At 37.9% G+C, this 16,684-nt stretch overlaps 1 protein-coding gene across 2 annotated transcripts in view; it reads right to left on the bottom strand.

Moving 5' to 3' along the window:
• CA10 (carbonic anhydrase 10) overlaps positions 1-16,684 on the bottom strand; it is a 199,612-nt gene that overhangs the window by 29,128 nt on the left and 153,800 nt on the right. For both annotated transcript variants that reach the window (XM_032199757.1, XM_032199756.1), the window contains one exon: positions 14,678-14,863. In XM_032199757.1, coding sequence (XP_032055648.1) covers positions 14,678-14,863 — 186 coding nt within the window. The remainder of the gene's footprint in view (positions 1-14,677; positions 14,864-16,684) is intronic.

The raw sequence follows: 16,684 nt of genomic DNA, 5'->3' as shown, positions 1-16,684 counted from the left end.
CAAAGGAATTCATCTAAAAATAAGTAATAGCACGGTCCTCCTCATTTTCTCTTCAAGCAGTGTTTCCATTTTATTTTAGAAATCTTAACATTTTAGGTCATAAGATTGAGCACAAAACAGAAACAAGTTTTCCAAAGTACTGTGAGAAATTATTTGGTAATGTATTATGTATTTGTAGTAAGATTAAATGAATATGAAGTTCATATATAAGATCATAGCGGAGCCAAAACATTTTAAATTTATATGGGTCTAAATATGGATTTAACTATTTTAAATCCTGTTTTCCATCCTGCTTTCCTGGAATTGTGTCCAATTTTGTCATGCTCCCAAAAGCTACAATTGCATCACAAACATGCCCTACTGTACTTTGCGTTTATCAGAATGCCCACAGTTCCACATTTTTTTTAATGGGGCTGATAATGCATAGGAAGATTTATGGGAACAGACCCCAGAAATTTTGCCTGGAAACTCAAAATTCTAACAGAAGATTTCCAACTTTCTTTGAGGCATTTGTCTCCAGCACTGAATATATCTAAAATGTAGGTATGTATTTTCAAATAGGAAAAAGGATACTGAATTTTACTTTTTTTTTTTTTTTTTTTTTTTACCCTGCCTTTTTTCCTTTCATCATTTGCCTGAATTTTTAGAAGAAAATCCTATGAGAATGAAACAGATAGGCATTCATTAGAATCCGAGAGAATAAAGGTGATTATTATTATTATTTTTTTTAATTAGCTGCCCCAGGGAATAGCTCTGCCAGTTCGGATGGAGAAGAGTTCCTCTATTGTGCCTTTTGTGACTTAGGAATAGGAGATAGGGAGGCTCTAAGCTACAAATCAAACAGTGAAAATCCTCTTAACTGAACACACCCTTGGGCTTCACACAGAATAAGGCCTTGGAGTAATCAGAAGTAGAACTAGTTGGGATTTTTTTTTTTAATTTTTTTTGCTGAAACAGTGTTTTTGGTGGAAAATGCTTATGTGTCAAAACCAAAGTACCTTGTGGAGGGAACTTGATTTGAAAGAACTTTTGCTGAAACACAAACAGAGGCTATGGGAAGCCTCCCTGATTTCCTGCAGGCTTGTCTAGTGATTCAACCCAGAGCCTGGGCACCACCCTAGCTTATTTTACAGTAATTTCTTGGTTTGCCTTTGGTGTCCCTCCACTCAGCAGGGCGGTAAGTATGCATAAGGGTTTGTTTGTAGGTACAAGCAGATTGTCAAAGGGATGATCTGGGCACGTACAACATGGGAGCCTTGAGATTTCTGCAGAGAACTTTGCTTTAAAGCCGAACAGGTAGGGAAGCAGGAAGGCACAGGGGCAGGGATGAATTGCACTGTTCAAAACCCCAGCAGCAGCCTTCTCCCTGGCTTGCCCATTAGCCACCTCCCTGGAAGCAACTCACAGCAGCCACTGCTCTAAAGGTAAAAATGGAACAGTATGTGCCAAAACCTGATTTAACTGGAACAATTTTGGTGCAGTAATTTGGTTTTCAGGTAAAACTGGCCCCATAGATCAATGTCACAATACTCTTTAGAGACAATCCACAAACCTCAAAGCCACAAAGTGACTTCACAAGGTGCAGAAGCAGAGCTCTGTCCATCTCTTTGGCTATTTGTTTCTGTGTTTGAAGCATAGGCATGTCCTGATAAAGGAAAGTGGTTTTAAGGGTTTTGAGTGATTTTAGGGTTTTAAAATAGAGGATTTTAAGTTTTACCAATGATGGGTTGTTCTGCAAATGCTTAAGGTATTTTTAATTATGCTTTTATTGGGAGCATATTTTTCTGATATTTTATTAACCTTTCACTGTTTTTTATGTGAAGAGAGCAAGAAATGAACATTAACCTCAAACCACTTGACAGCTGGAGTACACTTAGTTCTAAGAAGCCTTTTATCCTTCTCTGAATCACAATTCCTTATTTCAGACAAGTGCACCAATTCATCGTGTATGCATATTACCATAAGCTTTTTTTCTTTTTTTCTCTCAGATAAAAATGGTAAGGGTTTGTTTCTTGCTTCTTCTGCAGAATCTAGAACCAAATTTGAAAGCCAGACTCCTCTACTACTTGATGTAATGATTTATAGCACAATGAAAAAGTGCTGCAATGAGAGTTTGGTGGATTAGGGCAGGAGGAAGAAACTTCGTGGTATACAGCCTTACCAGGGTGTTTCAGACTTGCATGGTATGATGGAGAAAAGCAGCAGGTAATTGATAACTGGGTGGCTGAACTCTCACAGCCATGGATGCTGTTAGATTAAGTCCTGAATGAATGTGAAAAATAACGGGTCTCTGAAGGCAACGTCCACCTGCTTTGCTTTGGATAGACTTCAAGTTATCTGTCTGGCTTGGAGATAGCGGCTAGGACTGATAGCTAAATCCTCGATTGCTTTGTGATTAGATTGTCAGAGGACCCGAGGAACTAGGAAAGCAATTACTAAAGGTGAAAAGAGCAAAAAATCGTGTAACAAAATATGCCCAGTGTATAACGTTCACATTGAATATGCCTTCTAAATAATAAACCCCCTGGCTTTTATCCATAGGAATTATGTATTTGAGAAAATTTTACAGCTGCTTCTGATCAGACCTGTTCTGAAGGTTAAGCAGATTGACTGTGTTACTGATTCTGTTATTAGCAGAATTTCCTGGGCCTAGATGGCAGTGGCATGTTCATATGTTGATAAGAAAGAGTAAATAAAAACTGAGGTGATGGAAAGAGATGGACAGTAATGGACTTGCCCTTTCTAGCTAAAATCCAGAACTCTCTTTGCCTTTGATGGAACTTCCAGAGTAATAACTTGTGTGTGATGCTTTTCTCTTGTGCCCGTGGCAAACTGTCAGTTAGAAAATGTGTTCAAGGTAGTTAGTGTGGAGAAAAAAAAAAATGGGGGTGGGGGAGAGAAAAACCTACTGTAAAGTAACTTCCTTATTCTGTTAATTTCTGCTGAGTTTTAATCCAGCAAATCTTGGCAGATGTGTGAAATAACGTGTAATAGTTTATCCAGAGATAAGAGTGCAGACAGGTAAAGGTGAGATGTTAAAGATAAATGGAAAGGAAATGGTCTTTGAGAAAAGTTTCAACCTTGTCAATTCTAATTCTCTGTAGAGTTAACGCTGATGTTATTGTGCCCGCTACTGCGTGCTAGTTTAAAGACAGATATGCTTGAGAAACTGGTGTAATAGTAATAACTTTAGAAGGATATGCCTGTAAAACAGTAACTACAACTTCAGTTTACTTCCCTTTATTGTTTGTAAAATATCCTAATCCATTATCTATTGCAATTTTGTCCAAAGAAAAGAGTGTTTTAAACAATTTCCTTCTCAGCCTTTACTGAAAGCATCAATAAACTAGGCGGTTAAAATACCATACTTCAAAGTTAAAGTATTTTGACTTTCCAGGAGGCGGCGTATGCCAGTGTGCTTTTAATTAAGGAGAGGTCTGCAGTGATGGTGGAAGGTCAAGCCAGTATGCTAAATGAGAACGGTAACTCTGCAACAACCTCACAGTGTTTCCTGAACATGTAATAAAAAATCAGCTAGAATCGACATGATTTAGATGGCTTTTTACTAAGGCACTAAAACACCTCTTAAGAAACTATTAAACATAAGGTAAGGGACAAAGACCTAACAAAGGAGGAGCTGAAGCTACAGAAATAAACTGAAGGTTAGAGAGTTAATGGTAAGGCTTCACAGCTGCTACTGTATATTAAAAAAAATAATAATAATAATTACCAGGGAGGAAGGAGACTTCAGGCCCCTCCCTGGAGATAGACTCCTGGGCTCCTTCAGTCCCTGGAGGCTGTGCTCCCTGCCCCATTCAGGTCCCAGGGAGTGAGCAGAGCACCTGGGTGGGATGTGGAAAACCCTGTAACGCTATTTTTGCTCCTTTCTTTGCCTGATTTGGACATGGGTGTGAGCCAGGAATTCCTGCCTTCCCCAAGAAGGCCTGGCCAACAAGCTTAAGGTGTACAGAAATGGGGTCACAGCTGCTGTCTGAAGCGCTTCCATTTGTAAAGAGTAACCTCAAAATTACTGAAGACAGCTTCCAAAGTGAATCCCCGCTCAGCAGGCTGTAAAGACCATTCTTACTCTCTCTGGCCCTTAAGAGCAGCTGCGTTCGACTGCTCTCAGATATGAAACAACTCAGTGCAGTCAAGATATGTGTGGCTGTGTGAGTGCCCAGCACCAAACGTGCAGGTGTCTGAGGAATTTCACTGGGTTTGGTGGTGATGGATCAGTATCTTGAAAGTGTTTTGTGTCATCTGTTACTTGACTTTGGATTCTTCTGTTAGTGGTCTGATTGCCAGCATTCATCCTCCAGCTCACAGGCAGTATCGGGTAAAAGAGACTGGGCTAAAAAAGTTTTATGCTCTTTGCAGTCAGAGGGCAATGGTTAGTATGTACATAACAAATCATACAGTCTTACCCAAGGCAAAACTGCATTGTCTTCATTAGAATTTTGTCTAGGGAAACGATTGCAGTAATTGTTCCCCATTTTTTATTCTTTTGGTAAATTGCAAAGATGATAAAAATTCACATACACTAGCTTTTTATTTTCTTTTGCGGTTGTCCAGGAACATTGCTGCAAGAACTTTTGCATAAGGAATTAGTTTGATTCCTCCTTCTCTGGAACATTACATTAAATGTATTTGTGGAAAAAGTTAAAATTTACAAGTGTAATGGAAAAATCATTACCAAGTAACATAAAACCCACTGCAGAATGAACACAGTTTTTTTGGCTGCAGAGGTAAATTGCTCTTTAATTAAAGAAGAATCACCCCATAGCAAATAAAGTCACCCCAAGCAAATTATAATAATTTGGAATAAGGCAAAATGCATACTTCATAAGTGACAGTGGAGGTTTAGAGGGCTGAATGTTTTAATGTCCCAGTGGTTTAAAAGAGCAAATCCTACAGCTGCTACTCTAAGCAGAAAAACTCCACCTTATTGCTTTATGATGCTGGATTTTGAAATTGAGGCACCAAAGGGATTTAGATTATAGTCTGTGACAGACTGTGCTCTGAGTACATCGACACTCTCTTCCACTTCTCCCTCCCACCCAAAAAAGAGAACAGTTGGTAACTGAAAAGTAAACATGAGCAAAAAAAAAATACTTATTACTAAAGGGATCTGTTTCACTCAGTATCTAAGTGATTCAACTTTTATTATTCCATGCAGAAGATATTTTGTCATGTTGCTACATTAATACAAACTGACATTTTCATAGAGCTTGCAATTTGCTTGGACAGTTCTTACAGTTCTCCTAATGGATGAATAGAATGAATCCATCAGATTCAGAAAAGTAGTTTCCAAAGACGAAAAGTTTTCTGGCAAGGAGCACCTGCATATGTGTAGATAATGAAAAAAGAAATAAAAATGCAACTCTAAAAATCTGCACATAAGTTTCTTAAATTTCAATAAATATCAGACAGTGTCTGTGGAGCCTGTATCACAAAATCTCAAAAAGCAATATACAGAGGCAAAAAATACTGGATGTCAGAAATGGAGCTCCTTGTGCCAAGCCTAGAATATCCTACATGGAATCCAGGAAGAATAACACTGAGAAATATAGGGGATTTGGGATTTGGGTGCTTTCAGAGTTAGGTGATGGAACAGCAAACATTTGCAGAAACATTTCTGGTTCTTGCCAAAACTGACTTGAGAGTAGAAGTCCTATCACACATGAGTAGAAGAGGATTGTAATACCGTGTAGCAGCTGGTACCTTAGCCTCAGCAGCTTTTCATTCATTGCTTTAAGAATAACTCCCTTAAATATCATATATGAAATTTTCAAATACATGCATGTATGCATGTCTAACAATTCCTAGTCACATGCCTTCTATAAATCAGTTAATAATTTAGAGAAATCAGGTGATCTCAGTATTGTTAGTTGTCCGAAATGTTAAGCTATTTCATTATTCCAGAAAGACTTGATGCAATTTATTTGGGGCAAAGTCTAAATAATCAAAATGATGACACACTTATATAAATGTGAGAAGGAGCTTCATTTATTTGATGTGATAATGAACTATAATTTTTCACCCGCACTCCTGGCCCCAAATATCACAGTAATCTGATAAAATGTAAAAGTACAAACCTAAAGTTCAAAATCCTGTCTGAGTACCTGAAATTTAGTCCCAAATTTTATAAGTGGTTAAACACTTGTTCTAAGGCATTCAAACTCGAGATGGCATCTAATGATTGTTTGGGATTATAAAATTAAATGACTTCCTTTCAATTATATGTTATCATTAGTCTTCCTGCTAAAAGAAATAAATATGTAATTTTCCCCACGTATCTTTTCCTTAGTTTGTATCCTACAAAGAGCCATAGCTGCAGCGAGGCCCAGTCCCGAATCCCTGTTTGTGCAATAACTGCGCTTCTGTGGCTTATATACCAAGAGAAACAGGCTATTACAATTTGATTCAAAGAGAAGCATTAAACTTTTCCAGTTTTGTCTGTGCATTCAGACTTAGATGTATGATAGAAACTGTAAATTCTTCCCCTTGCAAAAAAAAAAAAAATCAGTCAAAAAACTCATTTGTATTTCCACTGCTAATCAAGTTTCGGGAAGGTGAAAAATAGCATTAATGGTATTTATGATATCAGAGGCTGATTGCACATGAAGTAAAATTCTTTATTGCTGATATAAAGTTTGAGCATATATAATTTGATTTGGTGTAATTATTTTTTTCCCCAGGGAAGGATAAAACAGGCTATTTCTAGAATCTAATTTTCCTTTAAAAATGGCAGCATGACTACAACAGTCCGAAGTGTAAGGCTGACTGCAGGACAGGCATTGCCAGCAATGCAGCCATTCTGATGAAACAGCTTTACTTGCTGCATTTTTTTTTTCCTTTTTATTTATTTTTCTCTTGATGGTCAGCAATTTATAGTTGCTATACCTCCACTTGATTCTGTAACTTCTCCTGGCTACTGAATATTGGGATTTGTTATTTTATGAGCATATATTACCTTGGAAGATGGCTCTCTATAGCCAGAAGTAGTACAGGAAGGAACATAAGTTAAAATTCAGTGGTTCTACTTCAAAAGTGTTAATGATGAAACTGTTTTTGAAGGTCACCAAGGATTAAGATCTGTTTTTAGCAAGCAGCCGGTGTAGGAAGTACACTGTATTTTATTGTAAAATATGCCATAAAAAATAATTCTGTCCATATTCCTGGAAATTCTGCTTTCTTCTGGATTCCAATAGGGTAAGTTCAAAAGGAGAAGCTTCCTTGATAAGAAATCCTGACTGCATGTTCCATTTTAAATATTGTCCATTTGCTGCTTACAAAATATCTGGATGTCAACACATTATTCTGACTGCTGCTTTAAATTGTTATTACCGCCACGTAGGCATGGATGTTCAGACAGTTCAGTTACTGCCTGGCTTTTCACCCATTTTCAGCTTCTGATTTCAAGGAATCTCTGTCATCTCCTCTCTTCACAATTCGTTCTATAATTCATATAAGTGTATATAAATGAAAACCTGCCACAGCAAAATAACACCAAAATCTAATGGAACATGAAATCAAGTAAATGGAATTTGGTGCAGCAATTAGTTTGCATTTTAATCTGCAGACCTGTTTATTATCCGTCAGCAAAATAACCATTAAATGTGTGTAACTCAGATGCATTGAATTGTTTAAGAAAGAAAAACAGTCAGGAGTCAGAAGAAAATAATATGAGAAATCTGGGAAATAAACCCACCATTGCGATTTGCAGTGCTAGATTTTTCTGGGAAATTCTTTCTGTATCTCATGAACCCTGCAGATATTTTGTAGCTTAGAGTTCCCTTTCTATATTTCCCTTTGTTGCTACTAGGGGGTAAGTTACTTGTTCAATTGGTATGCGCCCCAAACTTTTGTAGCCTTCAGTAGATTATCGTGTATTGTTTCACGTGGTGGTTCTGGAGCAGTATGATCCATACCTGACAGGATCCATACTGTACAGTGAATTGAGTATTACCTTTTATCTTTCCTCTCCATTCATACTGTACCGCTGTCGCCTACTGTGCTATTCCTGGTTTCAGGTGCTGTAAACATCAGCAACTCCTTTGCTTTTGCTTAGCAACTTGCTTTACCACCTCATGTTTTGCTGGGAAGTATTCTGGGAACATTTAAAAATAATTTTGATGATTTTCACTGTATAAAATAGCATAGGTTTCCCATATGCCTCCCTGCAAGTCTTATTGCCTAGATTATCTCGCTGGTCTCTTCCTTGGACTGTGCCTTCCCCCCCACCCATGGACCACATTTTTGGATCTGACAAGATTTCAGGCTATCAAGGGGGGGTTGTGTGTGAGAGCACATAGTGTTAGAGGGGAGGCAGCATGGAGGCACTGCCCTACTAAATCACATCTCTGTTAAAATGCTGAAGTTACTTATAGAGCCAACTGAGAGTGCAAAGGAATTTCCAATGGACAACTGAGAGCTCAGAAACTGGCAGACCACAGCCAGGTGTGAATAACCCTTGTGCTGATATCGTTCAATCCTAATTTGTTATTTTAAACAGCAACCCCCCCAACTGAAAACATGAAATTGATTTGGGTTTAGAAAAACACAATATTTATGCATTAATGAATAAGCGTGTCTTTTGGACTGTAACTCTGCTTTTTATGTGCATAAATATGTTATAAAACTTGTGGTGGAATCCACCTATAATATTTAGGGTGGACAGAGGTGCACTCTTGCACCTAATGCAGGCGTTCGTCTCCCACTGGTTTTGAATTACTCACGTGAATAGCCTCCTTATCCTATGGTAATGACAATACCACCACCTCTTCCTGATTTATATTCTATTCCTCTAGCAATTTAATTCATTATCCTATTGACTTTCTCCTCTGAAGCTGAACATTAATCTGAAGGTTATAGAGATTTTACTAAACCACCCTTCCATTAGACATGTGTTCCCTCATCTGGTACTTTCCTCAGAGGCTTATTTTTCAACATTAATCAGCACGGGAGTACAGTAAACTTGTCTGCTGGCTGAAATACTTAAAAATGACCTGTATCATTTCATAGGCAATTTCCAAAATGTAACACAGATGGCCTGTGGCAACTGACAGATCTGAATTTCAGACTTTTTCTGCAGGTTGTTGGCAGGAGTGCCCGCGGCATGGGGCATAGCAGGGGCAGGCTTGCACCCTGCCTGCTACAGGAAGGCAGCTGTGAAGAAGCTGGAGGCTGCTGTCCTCTGTGCCCAGCCCCAGCAGACCTGGGTGAGGAATCTAAATGTTGGGTAGGGAACTGTGTGGAGAAACATGCTTTTGTGCAGAATAGGCACATAAGTCAACACCTGAGCCAAATTTCACATGGGAGTCACAGCTGAACATTTCCTAGCTGACAAGTTTTGGAAGAAGATGGGGGCTTTATCAAATGAAAGGAGACATGGGTGGTTCGCTTACAGTTTCCTCTGATGTACTAATCAGCCGTGACCCGTTGTGTTTTGCCTACATAACTGAAGTCATAGTTTATATATGGTTACATCCTGTGTGTTTCATAAACGTTCTTCTGTTTGCTATAAGCAGTACCAACAGAAGTAATTTGGGGGAGACTATTTGGAACCGTACAGGCAAATCAAAGTTGTACCAAAGGTCTCAGTGACAAAATCACTGCTGCTGATTTAACAATTGAGACCATTCTAATTCTGCAGCAGGCTGGATTAAATTATTCCATCTGGTCTGATGCTTCTCATAGGCTGTTTATCTGTCAGTCCTGCTTCTAAAAATATCAGAAGTTGGATTTGCAACACTGATCTCTCTGATAAGTAATCCTTTAGTATCATTAGAAGTTCCCTACTCAGGGAAAGTTTGCCTGCTTTCACATAGAAATCAAAGTAGTAGAAGAAGGCTGATGCCATGCTCCTTTTCCCACTCCTGTTTTCTTACGTTTTACTTGGTTTTCTTAGGAGTTTTTAGCAGTAGTAGAAGTAAATCTCTGTTTCAAATGCTGTGCATAGTGTTCACTTATCTAGTTAGTGTTCTGGCTCTCATTTTATTTCTTATCACTGTGTGTTTATAATCTGTCAGTGGGTTTTCAAAAGGTAACTTGGTGGGCAGAGAAGGATGTTTTTTTTTTTTTTATTTAATGTATTCTGAACTATGGCCTCTTGTTTGAGAGTTTCTAGCTATGGAATATGTAAAAAGTGCATAACCCTATATAATTAAGCTCCTTAACTTTCTTTTTAAAGACTACTACTACAATGCATTACCATAAAATGATTGGAGCTCTCCTGCAGCATGCTCATTCATATATATATATTAGGAAACAAAATGGTGTTGACTTGTAAGATTTTGCCACACAGTAATGTTAAAGGGCCCCATTTTCAACATGAACCTTTTGGATGTTCAGATCTATTTAATTTTTATTTTAACAATGTAGACAGAGCTTGAACAGCAGCAGTATTCAGCCATATTTTCTGCTGCCTCTGTCTGAAAGAAGGGTCTTTTGTTAAATGACACAGACTCGGAAGGATTAGAAGCAGTTTTGCATAGAGTTATTAGGCAGCAGACAAGATTGATTCGTGTCCTAGCTGGGGACTTTGCTTGAGCCAAGATTTTCTTTTAATTGTTATAATAAAGTAGGATGCTTATGCAAGGAGTAGAGAATTGAATGCACTCAACTATGTATCTGAGGGACAAGCAAATGCTCAATTTATTTAAATATTCCAAAGCCTTGCATTCTTTCCATGTTAGCAGTGTCAAACATATTGTCGATAATCTGATACACAATTTTAAAGCCCTTATACTCAAGCTATTTAAGCATTAGTTCACTTATTCTGTCTATTAAAGTTATAATTATAGGCTAAAAGGTAACCAGATTATTGTAGAGATCTCTCCTGACAGCCTTTAACACCTAGTTAGATGTTAAAGCCTGGAAATTACAAGTCTCTCAGTATCACTCAGACACAGTACTTCTTGAAGCAAATTGCTATTTCTAGATTGTTTCTCATTCCATGGTACTGCTCCAGTGCTCTCCAGCTTGCTCCGAGTGCCTCTGTACTTGTGGAACATCTTCATTAGGAAAAGAAAAAAAAAGTTCTAACAAACCTCTTGCTTAGCATGCATCTTAGGTTGGATTTCCAGATGTGTAAACACACTGCTCCTAGTTCAAGATGTGCTGGGGCCATCTGACAGCTTCTGCCTTCTCTGATTTGGATTTCACTTGGGGTGTTTGAGGCAGTCTAGCAGTTTGCCAGTGCTGCTGCAGGTGCACTGCTCTTTCGCCCAGCTGCCGCCCAGGGTCCCTTTTCTCTCTCCAAAACACTGACTTTAACATGCACTGGAGAATTCAGCATCAGTGAAAGTGAGGGGACAGAAATGGATGGGAGGAGAGAGGAGGAGGAACAATGAGCTGATTGTGGTCTACTCGAGTGCATCGCACTGCTTGAGTAACTTCATCCCTGGGCATTGTTTCCATGGCAAACTAGAGGTTGCAGTGAACTCCACAGTGATCTTGTCCAACACAAATAAGAGCAGCAGCAACAGAACGGTGTTGTGGGTGTTAGTGTGCAATTAGCAACCAACCAGTGTAATCCTGCAATGATTTTTCTCTGCTTGCCTTCACCTGCTAAAGCTCAGGGTAGCAATTCTTCATTGCTGCGGTTACCTGCACAAATTAAACTAATGCAGTTATGCCGTTATTTTTCTTTATCCCATCTCTTCTGACAGTATCACCCACCACAGAAGTGATAATAATTAGCAGCAGTGAACCTGAAACATGTTACCTTATACCATCATGTACTCTGTAACCATAAAGTCAGGTAACTTGTCTATAGTTTTCTTATTATAGTTGCTGAGAGCTGTAAACATTACAGCTCTCAGTGCTGGGAGCTTATTGAAAATCACTTATTTATACAGACAGCACTTGTATGGATGAATGTATATCCTAAGAACGTTGTCAGCTGCCATCCTTCACTGAAAATTTGTACCCATGCTAGTCAACATGATTGATTTGACTCGGTGCCTGTACTTTGGAAACGGTATTGGTTTATTATTAAAGCTTAACTGTGTGGATGCAGATTCAAATTAGTAATTAATACTTGACCTTACTGGAGCTTACCTGTCTGGCTGCCCACAACAGCTATCTGAACCTTTGAAAAGCACATCCTTGAAGGACAGAATTCATCTCAGCATCTGCAAAGGAGGCATCTAGCCTAAGCTACTTGGCCAGCTGCTTGTCTCTGCTCCGTTGTCAGGGGAGATGCATTTCCACAGGGTGATTTTTCCTGTCCTAAGAGATATGTCTCTGGCTGTCAGGAATGATCATCCTCTGAAGATGCCAATCTCTTTCCATTCACTGCAGGAGGAATTCAGATAACTAGATGAAACCTGCATATGCTGTGGATCCAGCTGTGCGTGACTTACTGATTTACAGTGGTTTCCACTTAGCTGGATTTTATGCTTTTATTAATAAAAACTTGAGGTCTCTGTAAGCAAATAATACCAAATTTTAATAATAACAAAATGTATTCCTGCAATAAGTCAGAAGTAATAGGAAGGCAATGATCCTGGTCTAGAAACTCCTGAGGGAACACTGAGGGTAGTGGAAGCTAATCGTGCTGTCTCACTGCTGATGTTGGCAAACCAAGTTAGGAAGCTGACTTTTCTGCTCAGCCAGTAAATGGGCTGGGCGCTGCCTGGAAAAGATTCAGGGCATTTAAACTGGGGCTCCAGCTGGCAAGTGTGACAACTTAGCTCTGCATCATCTAAGGTTCAAGCTCACTGGTTTCACCGTGGACTGTGCTGTGAACTCCAGCGGCTGTTCACAGGCAGTCAGGCATCCCTCAAATGGGTGGGCAGCTGGGTCAGCAGCTTCTGTAGCTGTCCCAGCCAAACAGCTGCTTTGCCACCCTGCTCTCATCCAGGAAACCATCACATTATCTCCACTTTGAAGTCTCACTGCCTCTTTTGCTATTTTGATGTGAACCTTTTTTAAATCAGTTAGTGATGTTTCAAGCAGAATAGGGCAGTGGCTCAAATATAGCTGTTTAATATCTGGTTGTTTCAGGAATCAAAATTTCCTGTTGCCATGTGAATGTTGTTTAAATTAGTATTATCCTGGCTGCAGGAATAGAGCTGAAGGAGTATTAAAATGTCATAAACTGTCATGTCTAGTCTTCAGAAAAGATAATAAAAGTCTTTCAGTCCAGTGCCAGCTGCATTTATTAATGTTCTTCAAAATTTTTGAAGCCAGAAGTGACTAGCGAAGTTATTAACATTAAATATAGGAAATAAAATAAGTGCTCTACATGTTTACTTTTGTTATAGTCTATGAGTGATGAATTTCTATCTTGTCTACTTCTTTAAAAATACCTGAAACCATACTGATAACATCATACCAAATGCCTGATATGTTTCGACCTGATTTTTGCTTTCTTCAGTTTTCGTTTGGATAGCCTTCTGTAAATCTGTTTAGCAAAGCAAAGACCTTGTTTACTACAACACTACATCCTAACTTTCAGCTCTTAAAGGAGCAATACATTATAAGTCCACTCATCACAGAATTTAAACAACGCAATGGGAAGGCAGTTGCGTAAGGCATGAATAATTTCATGAAAAAGCTGCCACTGGCTATATTAATATATCTACATAGCTTATCAAAGCAAATAATTACCATCAATTACAACATTATTTGACAATTCTGCAGTTAATGTGCTACTCTTAAATAACTGCTGTTGCACGATGCCACAGAAATTGCCATGCGTTAACTGTCTCATCACCAGAACCTATGATAGATAGTGCAGATGGTAATTTGGTTATTCTTCCCTAGCAAAATAAGTTGTTTACTATGACAAACTATTCATTTTGGTCTTCTGAAAGAATGGTAAAAGGTACTTGGAGTATCTTTAAAAATAATCCCTGCAATAATTGACAGTTACTCTGAAGCATTGCCTTATTTGTGGAGCAGAGTTGCACGCCGGTTCACGGTCATGGCATGGGCTGATGGAGGATGGGGTGCTGCAAAACCCTTGAGTCTCTTCTCGTACATATAAAGAGTGAAAAAATTCTGCTTTGCTTATCAGAAAATCTGCAAACTTTCCTATATATCTTCAAAAAGTACTCCAAGGCTAAAACGTTTACCTGACAGAAGTAATGAGCTGTCCTGCAGGTAGTTATCAAGATCATCAAATTACAGTCTTTTCTGGGATAATTACACATATGCATTTAAAAGATAAAGTAAGTACTGATTCTGCTATTGTTTACTTGCGGGGTGTATTTCTTCAGCAGAGCAACAGAGTTCTGTGGAACCATCAGTAAAATTAAGTTTCACCTTATTTCTTACATAAATTGAAGGCAGAACAATGGTCAATGTAAAATGTTACATGCCAGTGAGCAGTAAATTAGCATTTTATTTAATAAAATAGAGCATCTTTAAATGTTACTTCATGGTTAGTCTTGTATTTGCATTTACTCAATTACTTTGTAAGCTATTTGTTTGTGAATATATGGTATCTAGGAGTGCAATTAATACCACAGTTTCATTTTTAGATATGACTCACATGGCAATGCATGGGCCAAAAAAACAACACAGCTGATAACCAAAAAATGAATTTCCCACTGGATAAAGTGGGGATTTTTATGAATACAAATAAGTTCACAAATACCTTCAGGCAGAAAAGGAAAGTGTGCCCTTTCAGGCTGGTTCATTTGTAACTCCACATGTGCTGACATACCTCCCCAGAGAAAGCCTGTCCATTGAGTAGGTGCTCTGATCCCTGGCTGTCTTCACTTCCAAAGTGTAACCGGATTTCCTCAAGGCGGTGGCTGTATGTCATCGGCCCTCCAGAGATGTTGACCAAATGCTCTTTGTCTAATCGTAGAGATACATGTCTCCCTGTATTATACATTGTCCCGCTGACCTAAACAATATTGGAGGAAAAAAAAAAAAAGCATTTTGTCAATATCATTTGTAAATCCTGGAAACCTGTTACATGTACTTCAAGCTGTTGCACCTTACACGCCTTCATTTCAATGTGGCAATGTCTCTTATTGTTGTGAGATGAAATACACAACCTGAGGATATACTTCAAGTTCTGCTTTGAACCTTATACTGTATATTCAAATATTTTGCTAAATCTAGGTGTACATGTTTTATCCAGGGGCATATGGTTAACACAATGAATAGGATTATTATACTTCTAAATAAGTAGGCTTTTAGAATACTTTTTTAAGTGAGATCTGAATAATGACTTCATTACAAAATTTCTCCACTGAAAATGGGTACCTTTCAGCTGGCATAAATTATTTAAGTATACTCGGAACAAATCTGAAATTTAACTCATTTTTTTCTTCTTTTAATATTTATAACAAAGTTATCCAAAAGTAAAGGTGGTGCAAAAGCAGAGATATAATTATTCATAAAATAGGGTGCCCTACTCCTCCTGGTGCTGCAGGTAAAAACTTTCATTGTCCTCCTCTGCAAGACTCTGAATGCTTTATGTTTGCAATTGACAGATATTTTAGACGTAGTGGAACAGAATTAATTATGGTTTGATCATATGTCTCCAGTTCCTACTACACCTCAAGTAGCTGTAATGCTCTTTAAGATTCATCTTTATTTTTAAAAAGACTGAATGCTACGCTTCATTTGAAAACTGATTTACAGTCACTGTAATGAAAAAGAAAATGATTGTAGAAATGTTTCATATGGAATATATTTCTGTCATATTTCCCACTGCCGGGAAAGATTCCTATAGTAAGAAGTTCCTTAACTTATGCCATTAGAAAGTGAAATACGCCAGCTTGGGCTAAAGCAGAATCGTGATTTAAGAACATTCTGCATGGATACAAATGGTACACTTGAATAACATTCATTTACTTTAAGAAGAGGAAGCGCAGCAATAATATGCTTTGTTGCATTTCAATTTAAAATTAAAGACATGACTATTATGTATTATATCCTGTACTACATCAGTGCTATAGTAATTAACATTGCTGCAGTGTCATTTTATCTGTAATACTAATTACGGAGTTTAAATGACGTGTTTTGTTGCACAGTATGTTGTAAAAAGTTACGTTGCACAGACTGTGCAATAGAATTAAATGGATGAGATTAAAACTGCTTTTGATTATCGTAGGTTTTTAAACTTTGATACAGATGTTCTATTTTTTGTTTATTCCAATTGGAAAATAAGGAGGAATATTTTTTTAATGAAAAGCAATAAACACAAATATTCCTACTCATTTCAAATAAAACACAGTGATTTTGTTTGTAAATGCTCCTTAGTTTTCTGCTTGACTTTGCATGCACAATAATTAAATACTAAGTTTAGTTTAATAGGTGAAAGAAGGTCAGTTTATTGAATTCAGTTTCAGTACACTGCATATGAATGACATAAAATTGCGTATCATAAGTAAGACATGTAGTTTAAAAACAAATAAGGGGAAATGGTTTAAAGCCTCTTATTCACATTCGAAAACTCATGCTTCACTGAGCACTCAGTTAAATTTAGCAACTGTGCAAAATATTCAGAATTCATTTTCTTACTTAAATTGCTACAAATATCAAATTAGGTTACCATTATTTTCTCTCTCAAGGTAAAAGTGACCCAAATAACCTCTAATATGAATCAAATAACTCTCTGTAGAGCAGAGAGGGGAAATGATAAGAGACAAATTCATGAACAGGAGTAACATTTGTCTTTCTCATTTTCCCCCTCATAAAAATGTAATGCTTGTAA

The sequence above is a fragment of the Aythya fuligula genome, chromosome 18 (genome assembly GCF_009819795.1).
Source record: "Aythya fuligula isolate bAytFul2 chromosome 18, bAytFul2.pri, whole genome shotgun sequence".
In the NCBI taxonomy this organism is placed as follows: Eukaryota; Metazoa; Chordata; class Aves; order Anseriformes; family Anatidae; genus Aythya; species Aythya fuligula.
Note: the sequence above shows the minus strand (reverse complement) of the source record. Positions and strands in the feature narration are given on the sequence as shown.